Source organism: Semicossyphus pulcher, unplaced genomic scaffold (genome assembly GCF_022749685.1).
Source record: "Semicossyphus pulcher isolate SPU_LCO1_2020_fin unplaced genomic scaffold, fSemPul1.0.p SCAF_28, whole genome shotgun sequence".
In the NCBI taxonomy this organism is placed as follows: domain Eukaryota; kingdom Metazoa; phylum Chordata; class Actinopteri; order Labriformes; family Labridae; genus Semicossyphus; species Semicossyphus pulcher.
The window spans coordinates 5,414,999-5,435,683 of NW_027211702.1; the positions used below are offsets into that span (position 1 = coordinate 5,414,999).

Here is a 20,685-nt window from a genome sequence, read left to right on the forward strand (position 1 = left end):
TATTGTGCATGATATATTAATGTGGTTTTAGTATATAACTCTTCATAGAATCTCTAATGACATGTCAGTATGGACGGAGCCAGCCTCTTAAAAGTTTCATTCAAACTGCAAAAAATACATTCTGGAAAAATGTCACCTGACACTCACTGATATTTAATATAATGAAAATAACAAAATAAGATAAAACAGTTACACCCTATTAGCTCTTGTAATGTGCTCAAGTCAGAAAATAACATTATTACTACTATTATTAACAGAAATGCCAACAATCTTTACGTCAAAGTCCTGGAAATCTCACATTTCAAGTCATAGATATGTTGGAATAAAACTGTAACAAGATCAAACAAAAAAGAGGCAAAACACAGCTGAGTGTTACAAAAATAGCCCCAGTTTCTCTCATTTTTGTTCTCTTATTAACACGTTGCAGCAAAAAAAATACTGAAAAGAAGAGTTAAATAAAACATACATTTCATTTATGATTATTAACACTGGTACGCCTGAATCCGTGTGAGTTTGAGTGGATTTATCACATGCAAAAGTTGTTTCACATGTAAGAAATTCACAGTATTTGTAAAGGCTTGCTGGTTTGACAGACCCCTGTAAAATGAAAACATATTAATGATAGAATAAAAACCCTTATCTGTTTGAGATCACCACGACCATTTACCATTTTATATTTAGGTTTCTTAAAAGGAGAATGAACAGATGTAAAAACCACAGGGGACCATCTTCAATCTGTGAAAAATGACACGTACAAGACGGACTAAAAAACATGAACATTCCACAAAACACACAAACAAACAAATATTTACCACATAACACAGACCAGTCAACCATAAGTCTAGTTCATAGAGCTGTACCCATTCACAGAAACCATATTTACCAGTGCACACATTATGTATGGAATGCCAAGAGGGCCATATTTAGGAAGAGGGCGAATTTATCACCAGATTTACAGGAACCGTAAACTCAGGTTTTTTTCCTTTAAATTCAGAACTATCACCTAACTTAAAATAACTTTATCAAATCTAAACTCTCAAAAATCGTGTTGTGACGGCCTGATTTGTAGTTTTTGTTTAATGTACGAAGAATATGGTGCCCTTTTCTATGAATTATCTAAAGTTCATATTGTTTCGTGTTACATATTAAAATCAAACGAACAAGCCAACAAAGTGAGGGACTTTGCTTCAATTTCAAGATATTTTCTTGCAGTTATCTGATGCTTGACCAGTTTCTTGTCAAAATAAACTCCTCATACTCACATTTTCTCTTCGATATGTTTACCTGCTTTCTTTAAGATGAAAGCTTTTTTTTTAGGGAAACATCTGCCGTACATCCTCCTACTTTGTTTAAAGATAAATGATCGTTATATAGAATCATCTATAGTCCTTTTGACTTTAGATCAGAATTTTAAGTTCCAGCCTGTAATCAAAGGAAGTATGTTGAATTATTGAATACATTCACAATCCAGCTAATTGACTATGTCAGATAAAGGATTTAACACTAGAACCGCCAACGGGCAAAATTTACCCGCAGCTGTCTTTTGATTGTATGTAACATTTTTTCCAGGAAATATTCAAGCCCCCCCAGTCTTTGACTTTTCCTAAACGTGTGTTCGGTAGCGCCCCCTATTGTTAAAAAATGTCGACATAAAGCCAGATTTTAAAAATGGCCATTTATACCGATAACCACATGCGGGTCAAATTTACCCGGATATAGAACGTCGTCATTTTTCGCGCTATTCATTTCGTGCTATTGGATTGATACATTGTATGTTGCTATGGCAACGCCTTTTTTTTCTACTACTGTGTGTCATCAAGTTGCTCATCAAGTCATAAACTCCAATTCAACATGGATAAGAGGAAGAGATGCATGCATGTAAATCAGGCCTTAGAGTGAAGGTGAGTCTGATGGTAGAGAGGTCTCTGCTGTTTTTGAGTTTGTTTTCTGCAAAGCACTTTGTTCAGAAGGTGATTTGCAAAAAAATGTTTATTGTTATACACATCTAGTGTTTTCACATTTCATTATAAAACCTTGTGTTGTAAAATGATAAATAAATCAACCTTGTACCTTGAAAATAAATACACTCTAATAGCGGATAAATTTAACCAGTTGGCGGTTTTAGGTATACCGTGACCCCTGTGACCCCTGGCGGTTCTAGTGTTAAATTTAACACACCAAAAAACACTAAATACAGATTCAGATGCTGGCAACAACCCAAACTAATTTTGAGCTAAACTAAAAGGTTAATATGTCAAAAAAATATTTCGTCAGACTCACAATTTTATGATACTAATCTAAATATCAAAAACAACAAAACAATATGTATTATAATTTTAACTGTTGTGCTGTTTGAGTATCAAAGTGAGAGACAGAGTTTGGTGATTGACGCTCTGTAGCAAATCAACTGTGTGTGAATGGAGCCACCTGGATTAATTGATGATTGATTTTTGGACAATATTCAAACATTTATCACCAACTTGCACATTTATACATGGGAAAATGTAGAGGGAAAATAAACGACATAGATAAAGTGAATGAACAGGCTGAAAGAGGATCTTCCTGATAAGTTGCATAATGCTGGTTCTAAAACCAGCTGGCTATCCCAAGCACTCTTTAAAAAGTAGGCCACTCACTTAAAAAAAAAAGGGGGAATTTATGTTAAATTTGTCCAAATATATTTGAGCACAACCATACAGCCTCATTCTTTACAGCCTTGTAGAACTGACTCTTATTCCGGTCGAATACACTCGCTGCTGTTAGCATGGGAGCTAACAGTGACTGTCCTATTTTACAAACCCAGCACACAACCCAACCTTTATCTACAGTTTAAACGTCCATGTTGTTGAATCCAACATTCCTCTCATGGACACACAACCTGACTCAGTTCTTGTCTTTACGGATTGTGAATGTGCTAGTTGTTGTTGCGATAAGAGCTAAACTGTGCCACTATATCGACCCAAATTCCAGCTTACTAACTCAATGTGTACGATACCTGTCAAGCACCAAATGGCAGTCAGACACACCAAACGACCTGCTGGTGAAGAAAGTGGAACATTTGGCAGATATTTTTCTCAGGTGTTGGTGGAGACCAAACCAGAGTTAAAAGGAGAATATTAGACTTACATTCATCAGCTGGACACGAGTGTGACCACAATGGTAAGTAAACGTTGCTGTGTTTGAATGTGTAAAGAAGAAGCTTGATTTGCCTTGAACTCTATAGGGATGCATGATAATATGGGCATGTCATCGGTTTTTGGAAAGCATTTTATTTGACGTCTGCAGCTGCCCAATAAGAGTTAGTTTAATGATATATTCATTCCACTACAGGAAAGACTTGACGGTCTCTTCAATAGAATATATAAATATCGGCATGAACATCGGCCAAAATGAGTCAGAAAATATTGGCATATCCAATATTGCCAAAAAGCCAACGTGCATCCCTAAAAGTTACTGTTGATTGTGTTTTGCTGTCCCCAAAGTGCCAGAACCTGCAAAATAAACCCGACTAATCTATTATTAGTTTATCTAAATGATGCACTCATTGTAAGTTATTGTATACGCTTCTGCTGCATGCCTTAATTTATAGTGTATCAACGTCAAGTGCAGCCAAAGTATTTTCCTATTCTCCTCTGGTGTTAAACAATTAAATGTGAAACTAATCAGTGAGAAAATGTAGCTTCATTTGTAAGAGGTTATCATCAGTGTATGTCTAACACTGGGATCAGACTACACGGAATAAGGTGGTTATTCGCAGACATCATGGGGACTTGGAAATGAAAATTAGCACAGGGCCCGACAATTTCCAGTTGTATTCTTTGTAGTATGGAAGACAAGTAATGCAGCATCTGAAACAGCTTAAAACGCCACGATGAAAATAACTGAACAATTGTTTTTTACCTCTTTTACGTACTGGTTAAACATGTGGGTTGCAGAAGAGGAATAATCTCATGATTCAACTTTTCCTTATAAAACAAAAGCATACGAAAAGCTTTACACTACTTTTCATCGGTAATCCTAGATGCACAAGGTAGTTCAGCGTCTGTTCCGATGTCTGTTTACTTCCTTTCTCAAACATGATTATATTCAAAGAATAAATCAACATTGACTTTTGGTTTCACATTGGACTCAAACCCCTGTCTTCCAGGTGAAAGTCCTGCATTTTTGGAACCGTCCATTACCTCCCAACGCCACTTCAAGTGGACTTTTTAACATCAATGCGCTCTGCTTCAGCTGAGACCTTACAATCAGCCCACAACTAAGTTGGTAACATTCAGGGGAAACAGTAAAATTGATCCCAGAAAACCTCCAAATTGATCACCTCTGTGTGTCATGAAGGTAATGAAAGACAGCAAGATTGTATTGGTCATGTCTACCAGCCAAAGCATGGGAAGAACCTTTGCCTATGACCATTTCAAGGGGAAGGAACATTGTGTGGTCTGATCCCAGCAAAAGAATTGTCCAGGTAACTCTGCCACTATCGTGAACATATGAATAAAAACAATGTTGTCTTACAGGGCAGTAAGACCAGACGAAGCACTGGTAAATAAAATGAAATATCTGTCTTGATGGTCGTGTGTTACTTCAAGTAGTAATGAGGCGATTACATACAGTCCAGGACATTCGGTTTGAGGAACACTTTCTCGAGTTTGAAGGCTCATTGGAAGCTAAAACACTGCAACTAACTTGAGACAAGATTTTACAACTCTGTAAAGGCTTAAATCCCAGTGACAATTATCTTCTCTTTAACTGAATCTACACGCAGAACGTTCTCCGGCTGATATGATCTGCCAGTCGTTCTCATGCCCAAGTCTTCAAATACCAACATTTTGTCATGCCCCTTGGCATCTCATATAGACACACGAGGTACCCTTAAATGTCTGCATACGATACCTCCAATATGAACCTATTCCGGCAATGTTAAAGACTCAGAGAAACTGCTCTGGTCGTCGACAGGTGATGTAGAAGTAAGACTGCTTGGAGGAGTGGTGATGGATGGGTTTAACAATACAGGACTTTCACCAAGGTTACTGGGGTTTGAATCGCTTGTGAGAAAAAAAGTTAACCCACTTTACCAAGAATCAAGAACCAAGAATGTGTTGTGCCTGAACGTTACCAAACAGACCATTTCACCTTAACCAAATTTTAGACAAGGAACAGACACTACCTTATGCATCTATCAGAGAAGCCAAAGGTCGGTATGACAAATTGTTGGTATTTGACGCCCTGGGATGGGAATGTGTTGGATCTAAACAGGATGTCACTGAATAATATTACATTGAAAAGCAGCAACCATTGAGCTAGGTTTAACTTCTTCGCCCTGTGATAGGGATTAACCAGCGTCAACACGGTGGTCTCCTAGAAATGAACATTGGTGCCTCCTTTACGCAGAACTACTGTTGGTTTGAACCTGGTCTGGTTTTTTGTTTTTAATCTGCCGATTTGTAGCTATCGTGCCAAAAATGATGAATATAAAACCACCATGAAGCAATTTAAAGTTTGATATTCTGTTCAAGAGCAACACTGCCTGGTCCTGCTGCAGCCACCGTTTCCAAAAGAAAACGTCCTGAAGTCCCCGTCTTCTGCAGATTCTTGAGCCGTATAAAATGAATACTCAACACTTGATTCGTTGCGATTTGTACAAACCGTTTGACTTGAACACAGGGTGATGGGTCTCAAAACAGTCCAAGAGCCCATTGCGCCAACTCAGCCTTAAAGCTAAGATTTAGCTTTTGGCAAAACCACACGAATGCTCCCTTGTCTGGGCTGTGGAGGAGCTCCAGAGGAGTTTGAAGAAGCACTGTACCTGCTGCAGTTTTAGGCCTAAGCGCAGTGAGAGAGGGAAAGCTTTAGCATGCCCTCCATGTGCATCTTATAGAGGAGTTTAAACTCAGCGGGCAGCTGATGGGATTCCTGCCATTTGGTGGTGAACTTGGTGCCCTTCTTGTCGTAATAGTGGTACGGCAGCTCCTTTCCCGTGTTGGGGTCCCAGCCGAAGGGCCAGAAGCCGTACAGGTGGATCTGGTTGCACATGGAGGAAGCCAGCGTGTACATGAGGATGCCGGTGCTCAGGCGCTTCGGAGAAAGCTGCTTGGTTTTCCAGTAGCTGTTGAGTACAAGTGGAGATAAGAATTATACATTAACAGACCCCTAAATGTTTCAATTACATGGAGTGTAACTCACTAAAAGGACAACACCTAAATTCCTTCTTTGATTTAGGGTTTAATTTACATCTTCAGCCGTGTCATCGGGAAAAGGTTTAGTGTCTGGTGACAGCTGGAAAGTACTGATACATGTGGGTCTTACAGGTCAAACAAGAGAGTTTAGTTTGGTGTTGTACTGAAAAAAGGAATGGAAACTCAAAGCCTCATATTTTGCAGCCACATCAGATCCAACCTACAAAATTCTGGTCGTCAGTAAAAGCATGAAAGAAGAACATTTCTATAACGTTCAAGATAATGGAGAATAAACTGTTATTGAAAGTACTTCTGATGGTTAAACACCTTAATCTGACCACTGCTGACAGTCCGCTGTGTGAGCGTCACAGAGGGGGAGATCTCTCCAAACTGGCCTCAACAAAAGCATCTCCAAGAGTCCTCGAGGTGCTTAAACGTGATAATTCTTCCAGAGCAGGTAGTTTTAATGGGATTGGTGAAGATTAGGCTACTGTACGAGCAGCCTATTCTGCTGCTACAACACTAAGCACCAGACTTAAATCCCTCTCCACACACACGCGGTTACAGCTCTGTGCCATACCTTTCACTAAATAGCTGTTTCCTTATAATCCGGCTTTGGAGCTTAAATCTCTTCTTGCCATTTGGAGCTGCAGCTCAATACAATACAAGCACACGATTTTCCACAAACAGGACGGAGATATACGGCAGATTTTAAACACAGGTAGACACATAAAAATAGAAAGAGGGATGGGGGACAGAAAAAACAGTGCAATATGTGTCCTGGCTTTTTTAGGAGACAGCCTTGACCGTCCTTACTCGGTATAAATACGGCCTAATTGGTTGTGTATAGCGTGGACTTTAAGTGATATTGATTTCTTTTAGGCGAGCCTTTTGTAGGTGGCTAACATATAGACCCAGTCTACAGCAGTACACAGCTTAGCTTCCATGTTTGGTACTGCCCGCTTATTCAAACAGGGGCTGTGCTGACCATCACCTACTGTAGTACTAGAATGACTAGTGATAAGTACCTCATACAACCCCACGTCAAAATATCCAGACCATTCCTTTACTACCAGGTGTCTGTATCCAGTAAACATATCCAGGTACAGATCACAGGCTAATACCAGATGTAGATATGGTTTTTGTTGTCCTGTAGTGTTACAGCGCGTCTTACTTGTTGATGTACTGCATGATGTTTCCGGGCCAGGCCAGCTGGACCTTCAGCTGACCTCGATGTTCCACGAAAAAGTCGACCAGCGTCCTCGTCACTGTGGCGGACGTGTGGAAGAAAAACGCTGGTATCCACAGGATGGCACCGTCCAGCCTCTTCAGGCTTAGGAAGAAGTTGTTCCTGTCCTGCACAGTCAGTAGATTGTTGTAGTATTTCTCCAGGATACTGGGGTTAAAGGTCGTCATGTTCGTCCGCCGCCCAACGTCCTTCTTAAAGACCTCTGTGGGCGCAAAGTTGCAGCGGAAGACATAGTCAAACTTCTCGATTTGGGGGCCACAGCGCGAGCCAGTGAGGATGCCGCTGTTTCCTATTACCGCACAGACATTGTAGTGCTTATTGAGGATCGGCGAGACCTCAGGGAGGAGCGAGCGGAAGTTCTCTCCAATGGAGTAGACGTACTTGTGGCTGGAGTAGTCGTAGTGCATGAGCTGACCAATTTTGACTGAACCTCTTGTCAGTGTGAAGTTGCCGGGGATGTCGATATACTGAGAGATCTCCTTTCTGCAAGACAACAAAGACTGGTTTGTTTATTTCTGCATCCTTACTTAAGCACTCATAAGTCAGATTAAGTACTTTATTTGAATCTCTTTTATGGCAACCATACATCCTTCAGTGCAGGGCAATCTACTGGGGTTAATGCAAAAAGAGCGATACCACAGTGCAATGGTTGTGGATTGGACTGGAGGTTGTTCTAGGTGGAAACACCATCCAATATAGGGCACCCAAGGATATGAGAACAACCAGAAATGCTTAATCTGTTAATACACGTTCTGCAGTTCTTGAAGTCACCGATGCACAACAGAGCTACTTAAGAAAAAACTGATTTGGATACCGACCCTGAAGCATTGGATTATTTACCACTTGTATACTTCATAACAGTTCTAAGATTCCACAATTACACATGCGTGTTTATTTCTAATCCCTTTTTATAGGTTCTGCATAAAAATGCAAAGTCTGTAGGCGCAGGACTGGATTTTGGTATCGTCACTTCTGGCGAAAGCGTTCTGGGTTCTGTTTGTAGTCCACGTATTAATGTCCACTGTCAGACGGCTTTGGTGTATGCAGGAAAAAAATTCCAGTTGGAAAGCAAAATCAGGAGGAACGGAAAAGGAAGTCATGGCAGGAAGTTCTTTATTGCTAATCGTTAGCTACACTGGAAGCCCTGCAAAGTTGGTGGTAGCTCCTAGAGGCTTTATCGTCATCAGACGTTTGCCCATGGGTTCAAAGTTTGGTTCATTTGTTTTTGGGGGCTTTTGCTTTTATTGGACAGGACAGCTGAAGAAGGACAGGACGTGTGGGGAGTAGAGAGTGGCTGATGACATGTACCAAATACCTTCTTGGTAGAGTAAAAGCTAAAGAATTCAAAATGGGAGTTGCATATGAACAATGAGGGTAAAAGTGCAGCTATGCCTTGTCAGTTGTGAGTGTCGGTTAAACCAAACTGTAGTGTCACTGGCCGAGCCTTCCCCTCAAAGATAGTTGGCCTTGTGGGCGACGTTTGCATGTGACGCTATCCGGCAGGTTTGTTGTGGGAAGAGTCTCTTCTGTGTAAAAAACTACTCGGATGTACAGCAGCTACAAGCCAGGCTTAAGCTTAGACACCAGTGGTCTCCAAACTACGGTTATGAGGACTGACACAGGGTGAAATGATTATTTTCCTTGAGGGCTGTTCAGAAGCATTTGGACTCATTTCCTCTTTTGTTGATTAAAATGTTCTTTCTTACCCGTGGAAAACCATTTTCTGAAGCGTCATTAAAAATATATTGGGACAGCTAAAGTAATATAAACAGTTGACGACTAGTAGACTAATGGTTTGCACCTCACTTGATTGGAGGGATAATTTTATTAAACAAAATCTTAAAGAATAACAGAACATACTAAACCTTGTCCATTTCTTAAAAAGTAGTGCTTCTCTGTGATTACTCATCACAGCAGTTGGCACAGCGACCACAACTAAATGTTATTATAACTATGAAAAATCAGTGGATTACAGGACAAAGCCTATGAAGGGCTAAAACCAAGTACTGAACACATCTGATACACACAACAAATATCAGTTCTTCATTTAAATCCTTTAAGGATAATCAGAAACAATGAATATGATGACTGACTGAGATATAATGTATATAATGCTCAATATGCATTAGAAATGATTAGTGTGCAGATTATTGTTCGTGCATAATGGAGGAGCAGAATGTTGATGGTGATGCAAAGCTGATGAAAGCACATTATGTGATATTAAAATGCATCAGTGTGATGATCACTTTATCTGATCAGGCTCTCTGGTTGCACAAAACCTACACCTGCTTCTACTGGGGCTTCCTCTTGTCTTAGCTGGACGATGACTTGACTTTGAATTTAGAGCCCAGCGTTCACTTGGTATTCTACCTTGGTAAACTTTTTCCTAATAAGTCTTCTTTAGTGCATGTGTTTGAACGTCTGTACCACAGCAACCTGACAGAAGCCTCTTTCAGTCATTCGGTCGGACTGAAAGACACTCTGAGGAGTCGACTGGCCAATTTTTTGGTCTGTACAATTTGTTTAAAGAATGTTTTTTGCTAGCATCACAATAAATGTTTCAGTTACAATGCATGACGGATCGCCTTGCTAACAAAGCTAGCCCTTGCGTTAGCTGAAAACTACGCTGTTCTACCATTGTTGCTTACCCCAACTCCTCTTCTGCTTCATATTCTTGTCGAAATGTAGTTAAGTGTTGTTCCAACAAATAACAAGATGGCGACGGACAAAATGCCAAACTCAAGGCTTCCAAACAGCCCAACACAGGGGGTGATGTCACGGTGGATACGGGGGCGTTTTTAGGACTTGAAAAGCCCCGGATGTTTGGCTCTAACGACGTTACTGGGTGGATACATCCCTTTCTTTAAAGGATAAACTTTCCATGTGAAACCTGCCACATGTTTTGTTAATTTGCCTTTTTTATGCTTTTTGCAAAGAAAAACAATATTGGAAGCATTTTATCCGCTGGTGTTCACTCCTGTAAGAGCTAAAAGCATGATAAGCCTTCAGGACCAACAAAAAAAGACCACAAAGTACGGGAGTGTATGTTCGTGTTCATGTGTAACCTACCTAAACTTTAGGAAAGCGGTGCTGTTGTAGGTCCATTTGGAGGAGTTCTGCAGGTCCTCACTGAGAGAGTTGGTCAGAGGACTGAAAGCTGGATCCAGATACTTCATCGCCAGCTGGGAGCTACAGAGACGTGGAGGAGGAGGAGGAGACAGAGACGTGGAGGTTAACCAAAGCTTCCTGTGTTAGGAGGAGGTCGACTTCTTCTACTTGCACTTCAAATGTTTTGAGGAGCATTTTAGCTTTTTTAAAACAAACAGTTCTGAGATGAAATCGTACACTTTGACTGTTTTGTCTTGTCTAACAAGTAACATTCATCCAATCAATCAAGGATTTACATGTTTTCATGAAAATTATGTTTGTTTTGTTTAAATGTCTTGCACTGAACTTTATCCTTGGTGTGGAAATACGTTAAAACTGAGATTTTCTAACTGCTCATGTTTCTTGATATCTATGAACACAACAACAAAATATGATCCAATATGTTATAGACAGAGAATTCTTCTTTCAAGAGCTGATGCTCAGCTCAGCCAGAAAGCTTGACAAAACTAAAATGCCTCCAAAGAAGCTGATTGAAATGTGCAAGTGTTTGAGGAGCCATTCCGCCAATAAATACATTTGTTTTGTTCCTTTAAGGAACCAGCCGCAGTGACAGAGTTTCATTTACACTTTCAGCTCAGTGTAAACGCTGACTTTCAGCCTCTAATCTTCATTACTGTGAAATCAACCAAAAGCAGAAAGGCCAAACTGTTGCAGAAATTCTGTCCATCTTATCAAGTTATTCATCATTAATTTGAGACTAAATGTGGGAGGGGGATTTTTACTCTTCAACCACATGCTTTGTCTTTACTTCTTTAAGATGCTTGTAAAATAACGCTGCACAAATGTCGACTCATCAGTTCATTTGGAGACTGAACAAGAGGTTGATACTTGATAAGATGAACTTTGTTTTGCAGTGCAAGAAGCCTCGACCCCTTCAGTTCTAAAAAAGACAAGAGATTGACCACGCAGCCTGCTAATGTGCTTCAGAAGTTTGTATTATTCCAATGTTTTTTGGGCAGTTTTTAATGTCCATTGAACAATACGAGCCCGTCTCTGGTAAAAAGAAAAAAGCATGGACACACTTTGATCAGGCGGATTTCCCCACAACGATTACATTGCAGACATTACTCCCCATGTCATAGCTCCCTGCTGAAGCTATCTTCCGGAGCAATTCCAAACATTTTCTACTCGTTAAGACCCCAAAGCATGTCAAATAACGCCCAGGTTTTACAATATTGGAATTCAGACCGATCTTAACATTGCAAAGTCAAGGTTTCAGGTGAAGACCCTGCCATGGCAGACAGTACCAGTTTTTGCATGAGTTAAAGTTTGGTTCATCTTGCAGGAAGAACAAATTCATACACCAGGACAGTTCAGAGGGGAACACAGGTCTGACGTAATCCAACTCCAAAAGCTTGTGATCATTTCAAAGCTTACACTGTTCTGTATGGAAACCCCCACCACTGTGAGGAGGTGAGGGTTTCCAGGGCAGGTCTAAAGCAAACTACAGAAAGTCTGTGTTAAAACTGTTTGACCTCCAGCAGCTTTATTTTGTTGCAGCGTCTTCAGTCTTTGTGGACAGTAAGGCTCAGCAGGAGAGGAGCAACGCTGAGTCAGGATCAGCATGAAGTAACTTCTGATCAGAATATTATGGAAATACTAAAGTTGGTGTAGAAAGGATCTCACTTTGCATTCAGACTTCTCAGCTTCATTTGGACTTGTGTGGAAATGTCGGACATTTGTATTCTGCCTCAGTTGCTATCTCATGCTGATCCTTAAAGCCAGTATGCAAACAAGTTATTATCTTGCGTGCAGAAGATAATAACCATTAAGATTCGGTCGCTCGTTTCGACTTTGTTACCAATTTCCAAATATGCAGATGATACAAAACTCTCAGTGAAGAAACAGAAACATGTTTGAAAGATAATTCAAAACTTTTCTATTTCTCAAAGTGTCTAAAAAAGAATATGGTGATAAATATAAAGTGACACATTATTTTGTTAACTCTCTTTTTACTCCTCGTCTTCATCTGTATTCATTATACACACTGTTACAAATCCAACACTACACCATCGAAAAGGTGTCAGAGGAAGTTCAGGATTATAGACTCATCGTTGTCAAAAGCAGCTGAAGCAGGGGCTGCTGATGGTTTTACTATAAGACTTATCAGCAACAGAAAGAAGCAAGCTGTTTGCTACAAAGGTAAAGAAAATGAGGTAAAGATCAAACTGTGATAGTAGAAAACATTGAAATGAAGCTTAAGGAAAGACTGAGTTAAGGTTTCAGCTCAGCGCTCTGTATTCACCTCAGGTCGGGTTTGCGAGGCGGCCTCTCGCTGCAGGAAGAGGAATGTGACACAAAAACAAAAAATAAACTCACTCTTATCTTAACCATCACCAATGACTTTAAAATGGCAGGAAGTAGACTCGGTTAAGAAATGGCATGCAGAGGTAAAGTGCATTCAGATACTTACTCCATATGATTTCTATTGTAACCTCAAAACTGTTGTAATTGTGATAAAATAGAAGTGGTGATCATTTCAGTTGTAAGGTGCTTTTTCGGCAGATTTCATTCTGACAGTTGGTCACAGTGAAAGACAGATTTGGTTTATCACAACTGATAAACATCCTTGTACATTTGAAAATTAAGCTTTTTTAAACCTTAATAATGTTCATTTATGCTGCAGAATCCCTTTTGATGCTAAATTATAAATGTACGTATGTCTTCAAAAAAAGTTTTGCAACAGTAGGCGACTAATCCAGTGTCAAAAAACATTGGTACAAATATTTATGTTTCCCTGATGACTTCTGACTTTCATGTAGCACAACACTCACTTTGACGATTTTCTGTGTCTTTTAGGATGTAAATTTGGGGACTTCCCCAGAAAAGGAATCCTTTAGACTTTGGTAGTACCTTAACTTTTCCTCGTGCCATATGAAGGGATATTTTTTAGTTCGATCATCACGTCGCAGTTTAGCACCATTTTAGATCACAATTTTAATTTCACTAACACTTCCTTGCATACTTATGAACTCCCCATCAGTCTTAAGCGGGGTACACTACAAGATAATCGGGCTGATTCTGGGCCCGATTCCCCGCTTCAATCGTAAGCAAAGATGGTTCTAAAGATGATCTCTCCAGATGCTCCTGGTGTGTGAGGGATGTTCAGAGCGATTTTACTTCCCCTGATCTGCTCGGAAGAACATCGTGGCCGCACCGATTTCAAATCTTAAATATTAAACATGTTCAGTGTTTACGATCTGATATCCTGTTGTTCTGGGGGAACCCCGAGGACAGCCGAGCACGTGCTCTGTGGATCGTCACATGGAACGTAACAATAGCCAAGCATGAACCTGTTAGTGCGTGGTGTGCTGTTTGGGCGTAATCGTTGCTCTCCACACACTATAGGAACAAAACTGTTACATCTATGATTATATATCTTCATGTGTGGGCGCTCTCACATTTTCATCATCTGTTAAGATGTGAAAATCTTTTAGTATGGTCCAGACATAAGCAGAACTTTGTCTTATCTACAAACTTTAATGAAGCTGCACAACCATGTAGACTGGAAAGCCAACAGGTCATCAAACAGGATCACGGAGATCTGACTACTAGAGTCCAGTGGTGGAAGTAGAGGAAAGGTCAGAGGGTCATCAAGATTATTGGGAGTGTTATCTTTTTTATTATAATGTGGACAAGAGTTGTTCAGAGTGTAGATACCATCAGATGGACCTTCTACTTCCACTTGAGTGCCACATACAGAGCACAACCCAGAACCGTGTTTCATCTCTCTGATGATAAACTCTCACTCCACAACACAGCAGGTAGCTTACAGAGGAGTCCACCGGCAGAGTGTTTTCTCTGTAAAATCTCTCCTTCACATCTAACTCACTCCGAGCTAACCTTGGCCTGAGGTGACAGCGAGGCGAGGAGGAAAATGATTACAGGCAGGAGGAAAATGAATGCTGCTCTCGCGCTGTAAATCAGAGCCAAGGACAGCTCGCTGGCCTCCAGAACCTCCATCAGATCGAGGCTGTTTTAGCCTCACACTCCTGACAGAACAGGTTGGACAACAAAGATTTACAGAATGATTTTCCATGCAGCTGAACTGCAGTGAACTCAAACCTTAAAAATCAGTTTACCCAGGTGTGAACATACCAAACATACTTAGAAACTAAGGATCTTACCATCTAAACTAGATCTGGAGGTAAGTAAGCTTTATATTGCACTTTTCATGTCCAATCATTTCTGTTTGTATCAGGGTCAAAGTGAAGGTCATTCACATCCTCTCTTGGATAGCAGCTTAACTACATTAAGGGACATTTGATTCAGGTTACTGGGTTTTGCAGAGGAATAGATCTGAGTATCATCAGCGTAACATATGGCCTGTCTTCAAAGCCACTGATCAAACGACCCAGAGGAAGCATGTACAGAGAGAAGTGGTCCAAGGATTGAAGCCTGAGGAACTCCACTCCACAGAGGCACTCAGGAGGAGACATGATTGTAAATACAGACTTTAAATTGTATGACTAAAACCAGTTTAAGGTTGTATCACAAACCCATTTAGGCAAGGGGGTCAGCCTCATGAACAATATACTACTAAATGAGGGCTGAAGCCCCGCTTAGCACACCTCTGTCCCATTAGCTTCTGTTCCATGGAGGGTTTCTTTCATCAGGTGTTTTAGCATAACATTAACCTATAGGATTATTTCTGACAGTCCTGTTTTGTTTCAATATAACATTTAATGAGCATATGGTTTGAAGTTAAATGTGAAATGCGATTACTCTAACTTTCAAAGATACCTGTAATTCTTCTTTATACTATCTTCAGTGATCTTCCCGGAGTAGATGATTAAAAGCTTGTCAGTGTACTCAGAGCGATGAAGAAGCAACAGCATAGCAGGTTGTATAAACAAGGTTCTTAAGGGAGCCAAATTATCAGTAGAGGTGTCCTTCTCTCAAAAAAATCATAGTCTGGACTTTGGTCAATATCTTTAGCTCACTAGCTGACTAATTTCTGTTCAATTATTTAGTTTTAAATGACAGTTACATGACATGCATGGTTATGTGTTTTATGTCCAGTCGACAGCAGGCCCTAAAGGGAAAATCTCATAAACCTGTAACCAATAAAACATGAGACTCATGTTCAGTGTTGGGGGTAACATGTTAAAAAGTAATCCATTAGAGTACTTGGATTACGAGTAATGTAATGAGTTAGTTCTGCAAGTCAAGTAATCCATTATTTAGTTACATTCTCATAAAAAATGATCTGTTCCTGGAAAATAAATTGCAGAATTTTTCTTTTTCTTTTGTGGCCACAAAAACAGAAACTCCCTGAAGCTCTGTTTCTGTTTCTCTCCTCCTTCTCTGCAGGTAGCTGCGTACCAGCAGAAGGTAAACACAGCTGTGTCAGTGCGCATGTGAAGCTAGCTAATTCAGCTAGCGAGATGGCAGAGAGGACAGCGTTTTCACATTATTTTGAATGTTTGGGTGAAAGGGACGAGAACAACATGACGGTGAAATGTAAGCTGTGTCTGGAGGAGAAGTGCTCGTCAGCTGTGAAGAGCTCGACTTCAAATGTGAAGAAGCATCTTCAGCTAAACACAGCTCAACAACACTGGTGGGACTAAGAGCCTGTGTTGTATTGTTGTCATGGAAACAGCTGTGCCTTATACTGTCTGCCTCTGCCCAGTTCACTGCCAGATTGTTAGCATGATAAAGAGCTGTAAAGGTTATACTGAGTCTGTCATTCCTGTTATTAGGCTGCAGAGTTACAGATTATGGGCCGTAAACGAGGCTCTGCAACGACGGCAGAGTCGATACATTCAAAGGTAGACGTACAGCAGGCTACACGCTGTCCTGACAGTATAACACAAATGGAACGAGTTGCAAAGAAGGTTTAATTTTTGGTGACACAAAAGTCCAAAACGTGTTACTTTTCTCAGCAGTTAACAACGTAATGAGTTACTTTTAAAAGTAACGTTAACAAAACAGCTCATGTTAGAGCTGATAAAGGCTTTTAAAGCTAACTCAACACCTCCCCCATGTTTATCTCTATTCTTCATATAAATTCAGTGTACATGTTTCTAGAACTGGTTGCATTAGCAATAGTGTTACGTCATATTTACCTCTCTCAATTTCTCCTTTTAATAGAAATACAAGTGCAGTTAAAACTATTAGCTATTTTTAGCCTTTAGCTAATAGATTCTATAACAGCAAAAATCAGTAAAAATTGTGTTTTTCTGTACCAAATACGTTTAAATATACTATTCCTAAAATCTTTAAAATGTGCATTAAATAACGGGACAGAAACATGTTGATATATTGACTGAAGGAGAGACAGAAGAGCTGGGAGCGGGTGAGCTGATCTTGTTCACAGCTCTGGGATTAAGTGACAGATGTTTTATTTTCCTTGAGGCAGATTCACACTCAGAGCGACTGAGAAAACACACTGACATGTTCTACATTAAAACTGGTTCATCAGGGCAAAGCTGTCTCCAATTAGTGTCATCCACCACTGACAAGTGAGACTGGATGTATACTGTACTTAAGTGGTAATATGTATTCAAGCCCTTACCCTGTATATATACAGTCATACATTATTTTCCTGGCAGTGTGGATTAGCCACACTGTTGACTTAGCATTGTGTGAAGTTGCCTCCTTGTTACTTTTGTCAGCTGGCAAACGACATAAAAATGCAGCCGTGTGTGATGCATTTGTCCGGCTATATGTAGAGATGGAAGCTAAGCTATGCAAGACCTGGTTTTGGTGTTTTGTTTGGTTAAATGATAGGCTGAGGGTTGGAGTCAAACCCAGGGCCGCCGCATCGAGGACTGTATCTCTGTATGTGGGACGCACGATTTAACCGCTGAGCTAAACCAACGCCTTTAATGATGATTTTACCTGGTGATTGCATCAAGGAGTTTCACCTTTGGCCATCCAAGAAAAACAAGTTTGTCAAAATACATTCCTCTCTGGAAGATATAGGGCGCTAAATGATCCTCTCAAAAGATGGTTTTAAGCTAGCAAGCTAGGCATGTTGTTAGCTTTCAGAACTTGGCTGAGTATTGTGGTGCCAGTTGGCTTATGTGCGATCTCCATGGCGATTTTTGGAGCCAGAAGTGACCATATTTGGATGAGAGGGTGGAGCTAGCGAGGAGCGAGGGGAGGGAGTCTTTGCAAAAGGCTAATTCATTAGCTGGCTAATTACCCAGTTAACAACATTGTTTCCCACAGAATTAGATTCACCATTTTTGGTGGGAGCTGACCGAGGTTGTTTATCTGCAATCTGCTGGTGGATGGGGAAATAGCACACTCAATCTTAGTGCAGAAATTCCAGTTCATGTCCTGAAAGAATCCAAGTTACCCACGTGTTTAAGAAAAAGGTTTGTTAGTAACCTGGGGGGTTGCAGAGAGATCTTTATCTGCCTTCTGTCTGACTTGGGTTGTTCAAAGTCAGAAGCTCAAAAAGGGGAGTCAGCATATCTTAGCCCTACAATAAATAAATGATGCAAGTAAATATTCCAACACAGTTTGGACTCTATTTTGGTCACTGTGACTGACCAACTGATGACAAACACTGCATCAAACTGTAGCCTCACAGCCTGTGAGCTGTCAGGCCTCAGACAGCAGAGAGGCCTTCAGCTCGGTGTGATCAGTGCAGCACCTCCCCGAGCTGAAATAAATATGTTTCAGGAGATAGAATTTATGTGTTTATATCATTTGCTTGCTCAACTTCAGGCACAAACATTAATGAGTAGCATCATTTAAGAGGATTGAGAACATAAACAATGAAGACATACCACATACACACTGCATCAGCTGTTTTTTCTACCCTATCAGCATTTTTACACCTGGCATGACTAAAAATAAACCCTCAGCTGATCTGATGCACACCCACACTCAGCAGATGTCTGCAGCTCTGCAGGCCGGCCTGCACTCACCGAAACCCCGCGTGGAACATGGACATCCTCGATCCTCCATTAGGTCCGTATCTGGGGGTGCTGAGCAGGAAGTCCTTCTTAATGGATACGTAGCTGATGAGCGACAGGATGAGCAGCGCCACGCTGAACATGACAAGCCCCAGCGCGCTGACTATCCGCACCATCCTGCCTCTCTGCTGGCACCAGCCCCCCCGGACCAGAGGATCAGTGACGGGCCAGGACGAGGAGACGGCGAGCACCCAGGCGCACCGCATCCGCGGCACAGCGAGGGCGTAGATGCGGAGAGGAGGACGCGCGCTTCACGCAGATTTCAGAGTCCATGTGGTGAGGAAGAAGAGATGCGGTGGCGCGGCAGCGGAGACGCATGGGCGGCAAAGAGGGACGCAGAGATGCTAAAGGCCAGACATGCGAAGAAGGAGGCGCCAACCGCTGATTTATTAACGTTTCTGAGAGAAGCCATGAAGGCTACAGATTCCATATAAGGAGCAAGTGAGGAGAAGAAGGCCGCGTTTCCGCAGCCGATTTCTTTACCTTAACATGAGCTAAGGATGCAGCGACGCGTCTGCGGAAGAAAAAGCGCAGGAGAATCGAGCGTGACGCATCGACAGTTCACGTATCACAGGATGAAGAGCGGAGGCGGGAGGAGGAGGGGAGGCTCGGAGGTTTTTCTGCAGGCATGCAGGCTTAGATGAGAGCCGGTATCAGAACCTGAAGCCGCTGAAAAGAAGCTGAGACGTCCAGCAGGGAAAAGATGGAGGCGGCCGGCGGATGCTGCTCCCTCTCTTCATCTGCATCCTCTCTCTCTCTCTCCTCCTCCTCCTCTCTCCGGCTGTCTGTTTAATTAAGGCGTATTGTCGCTTTAAGGAGACGCAGCTCTTGTATCGCGGTAATCAGATAAACATCAGCAGCAGCATCCGAGGCGGAGCTCCGCGTCCTGATGGAGGAAGAGACGCCTCGAGAAGAGATCCACCGAGCAGAGAGAGAGAGGAGAGGCTGCAGGGGCGTCAAGTGTCAGTGTCAGTCAGTGTAAACACAAACATGGTGAAGACAGAAACGTTTTCAGCTCGTGTCAAAGATGAAACCAAATAAAAAAACGAATGAAAAATCAAGTATGTTCACATATATGGTCAAAAATATTTTATCTTGCATTTATATCAGAATGTTTTGTATAACATGTGTAGCCTAATACAAGTATGTGCAGTTTGAAGGTCTACAGATATGCAGCTTTAAATGAGAATTAAGTCTCATATGGAAGACAGGAATCTGATTCTTCTTAAAATTCCTTCACTCATGAACACTTTGACTCGAGACCGGAGGATCCGGGGAACAAATAGCATGTCTTCCAAATAGAGAATGACCCGCTTTACCTCCTGAGCCACAGCCAATTATCAAAATTTGGAGGGACAAAATTTGTCACTAAAAAAACACAAACAGACAAACAGATAGCAACAGTCTGCAGAGACATACAGACATCAGACCGTGAGACAGACAGACAGACAGACTGACAGACAGACAGGCTGCTATAGCTGCTATAGCTGCTGGCATTTCAACAGTGACCTTTCTGCTGGTCTTAAGGCCTGACAGAGCCTAACACACACGCACTTGCACGCGCGCACACATGCACACAGGGGGTCTCAAGGCTTTGTAAAGGCTGTCAGACACAGATTGAGATCCTAAAGCTTTAAATCAAAAGTCTCTCTAACTACAGCACACACACACTGATGCACACACACACCTTACCTACACCTATCACCCTTTATTACAGCAATGACAAAAGTAAGACTGTGCAGGTCGTCCATGCAACAGCCAACCACAAACCATATTTAGGGTTAAAGGTGCCAACCTCTAGCGGCCATGAATAAGGCCAATAAAAAGGCAGTTAGGTGACGTATTATAACAAGTGATTAAGTCTGCTTGGGGTGGCGGTGGTGGCCAATGGATGGGTAACACCGGACTTTTTTTTACCAGGAAATGAGAGTTTGAATCCTGTGTGAAATCAAAAGTCTTTTTAGATTATAACCTAAACCATGATCTTCCTTCTCAACCAAACTACAAACATCTCACAACCTTAACCACGGTTTCAACGCTAATGCCCAATACGGACATGCAAGCAGTGTTCTCCCTGAACACGCTAAAAGATATTTTTGGTGAACAGCGAACTGAACAAATCAATTTACAACTCATGGATGGATGGAGACAGTGATCGACC

At 41.3% G+C, this 20,685-nt stretch overlaps 1 protein-coding gene across 1 annotated transcript; it reads right to left on the bottom strand.

Moving 5' to 3' along the window:
• Window positions 1-5,823: 5,823 nt before the first annotated feature.
• st8sia3 (ST8 alpha-N-acetyl-neuraminide alpha-2,8-sialyltransferase 3) lies at window positions 5,824-19,111 on the bottom strand. The gene is made up of 4 exons (XM_069677298.1): window positions 18,477-19,111; window positions 10,495-10,614; window positions 7,351-7,908; window positions 5,824-6,106 (listed from the first exon to the last, which is right to left on the bottom strand). Exons 1-4 carry the CDS (start codon window positions 18,728-18,730, stop codon window positions 5,824-5,826), a joined length of 1,215 nt encoding a protein of 404 aa, XP_069533399.1. The 5' UTR covers window positions 18,731-19,111.
• Between the last annotated feature and the right edge of the window lie 1,574 nt (window positions 19,112-20,685).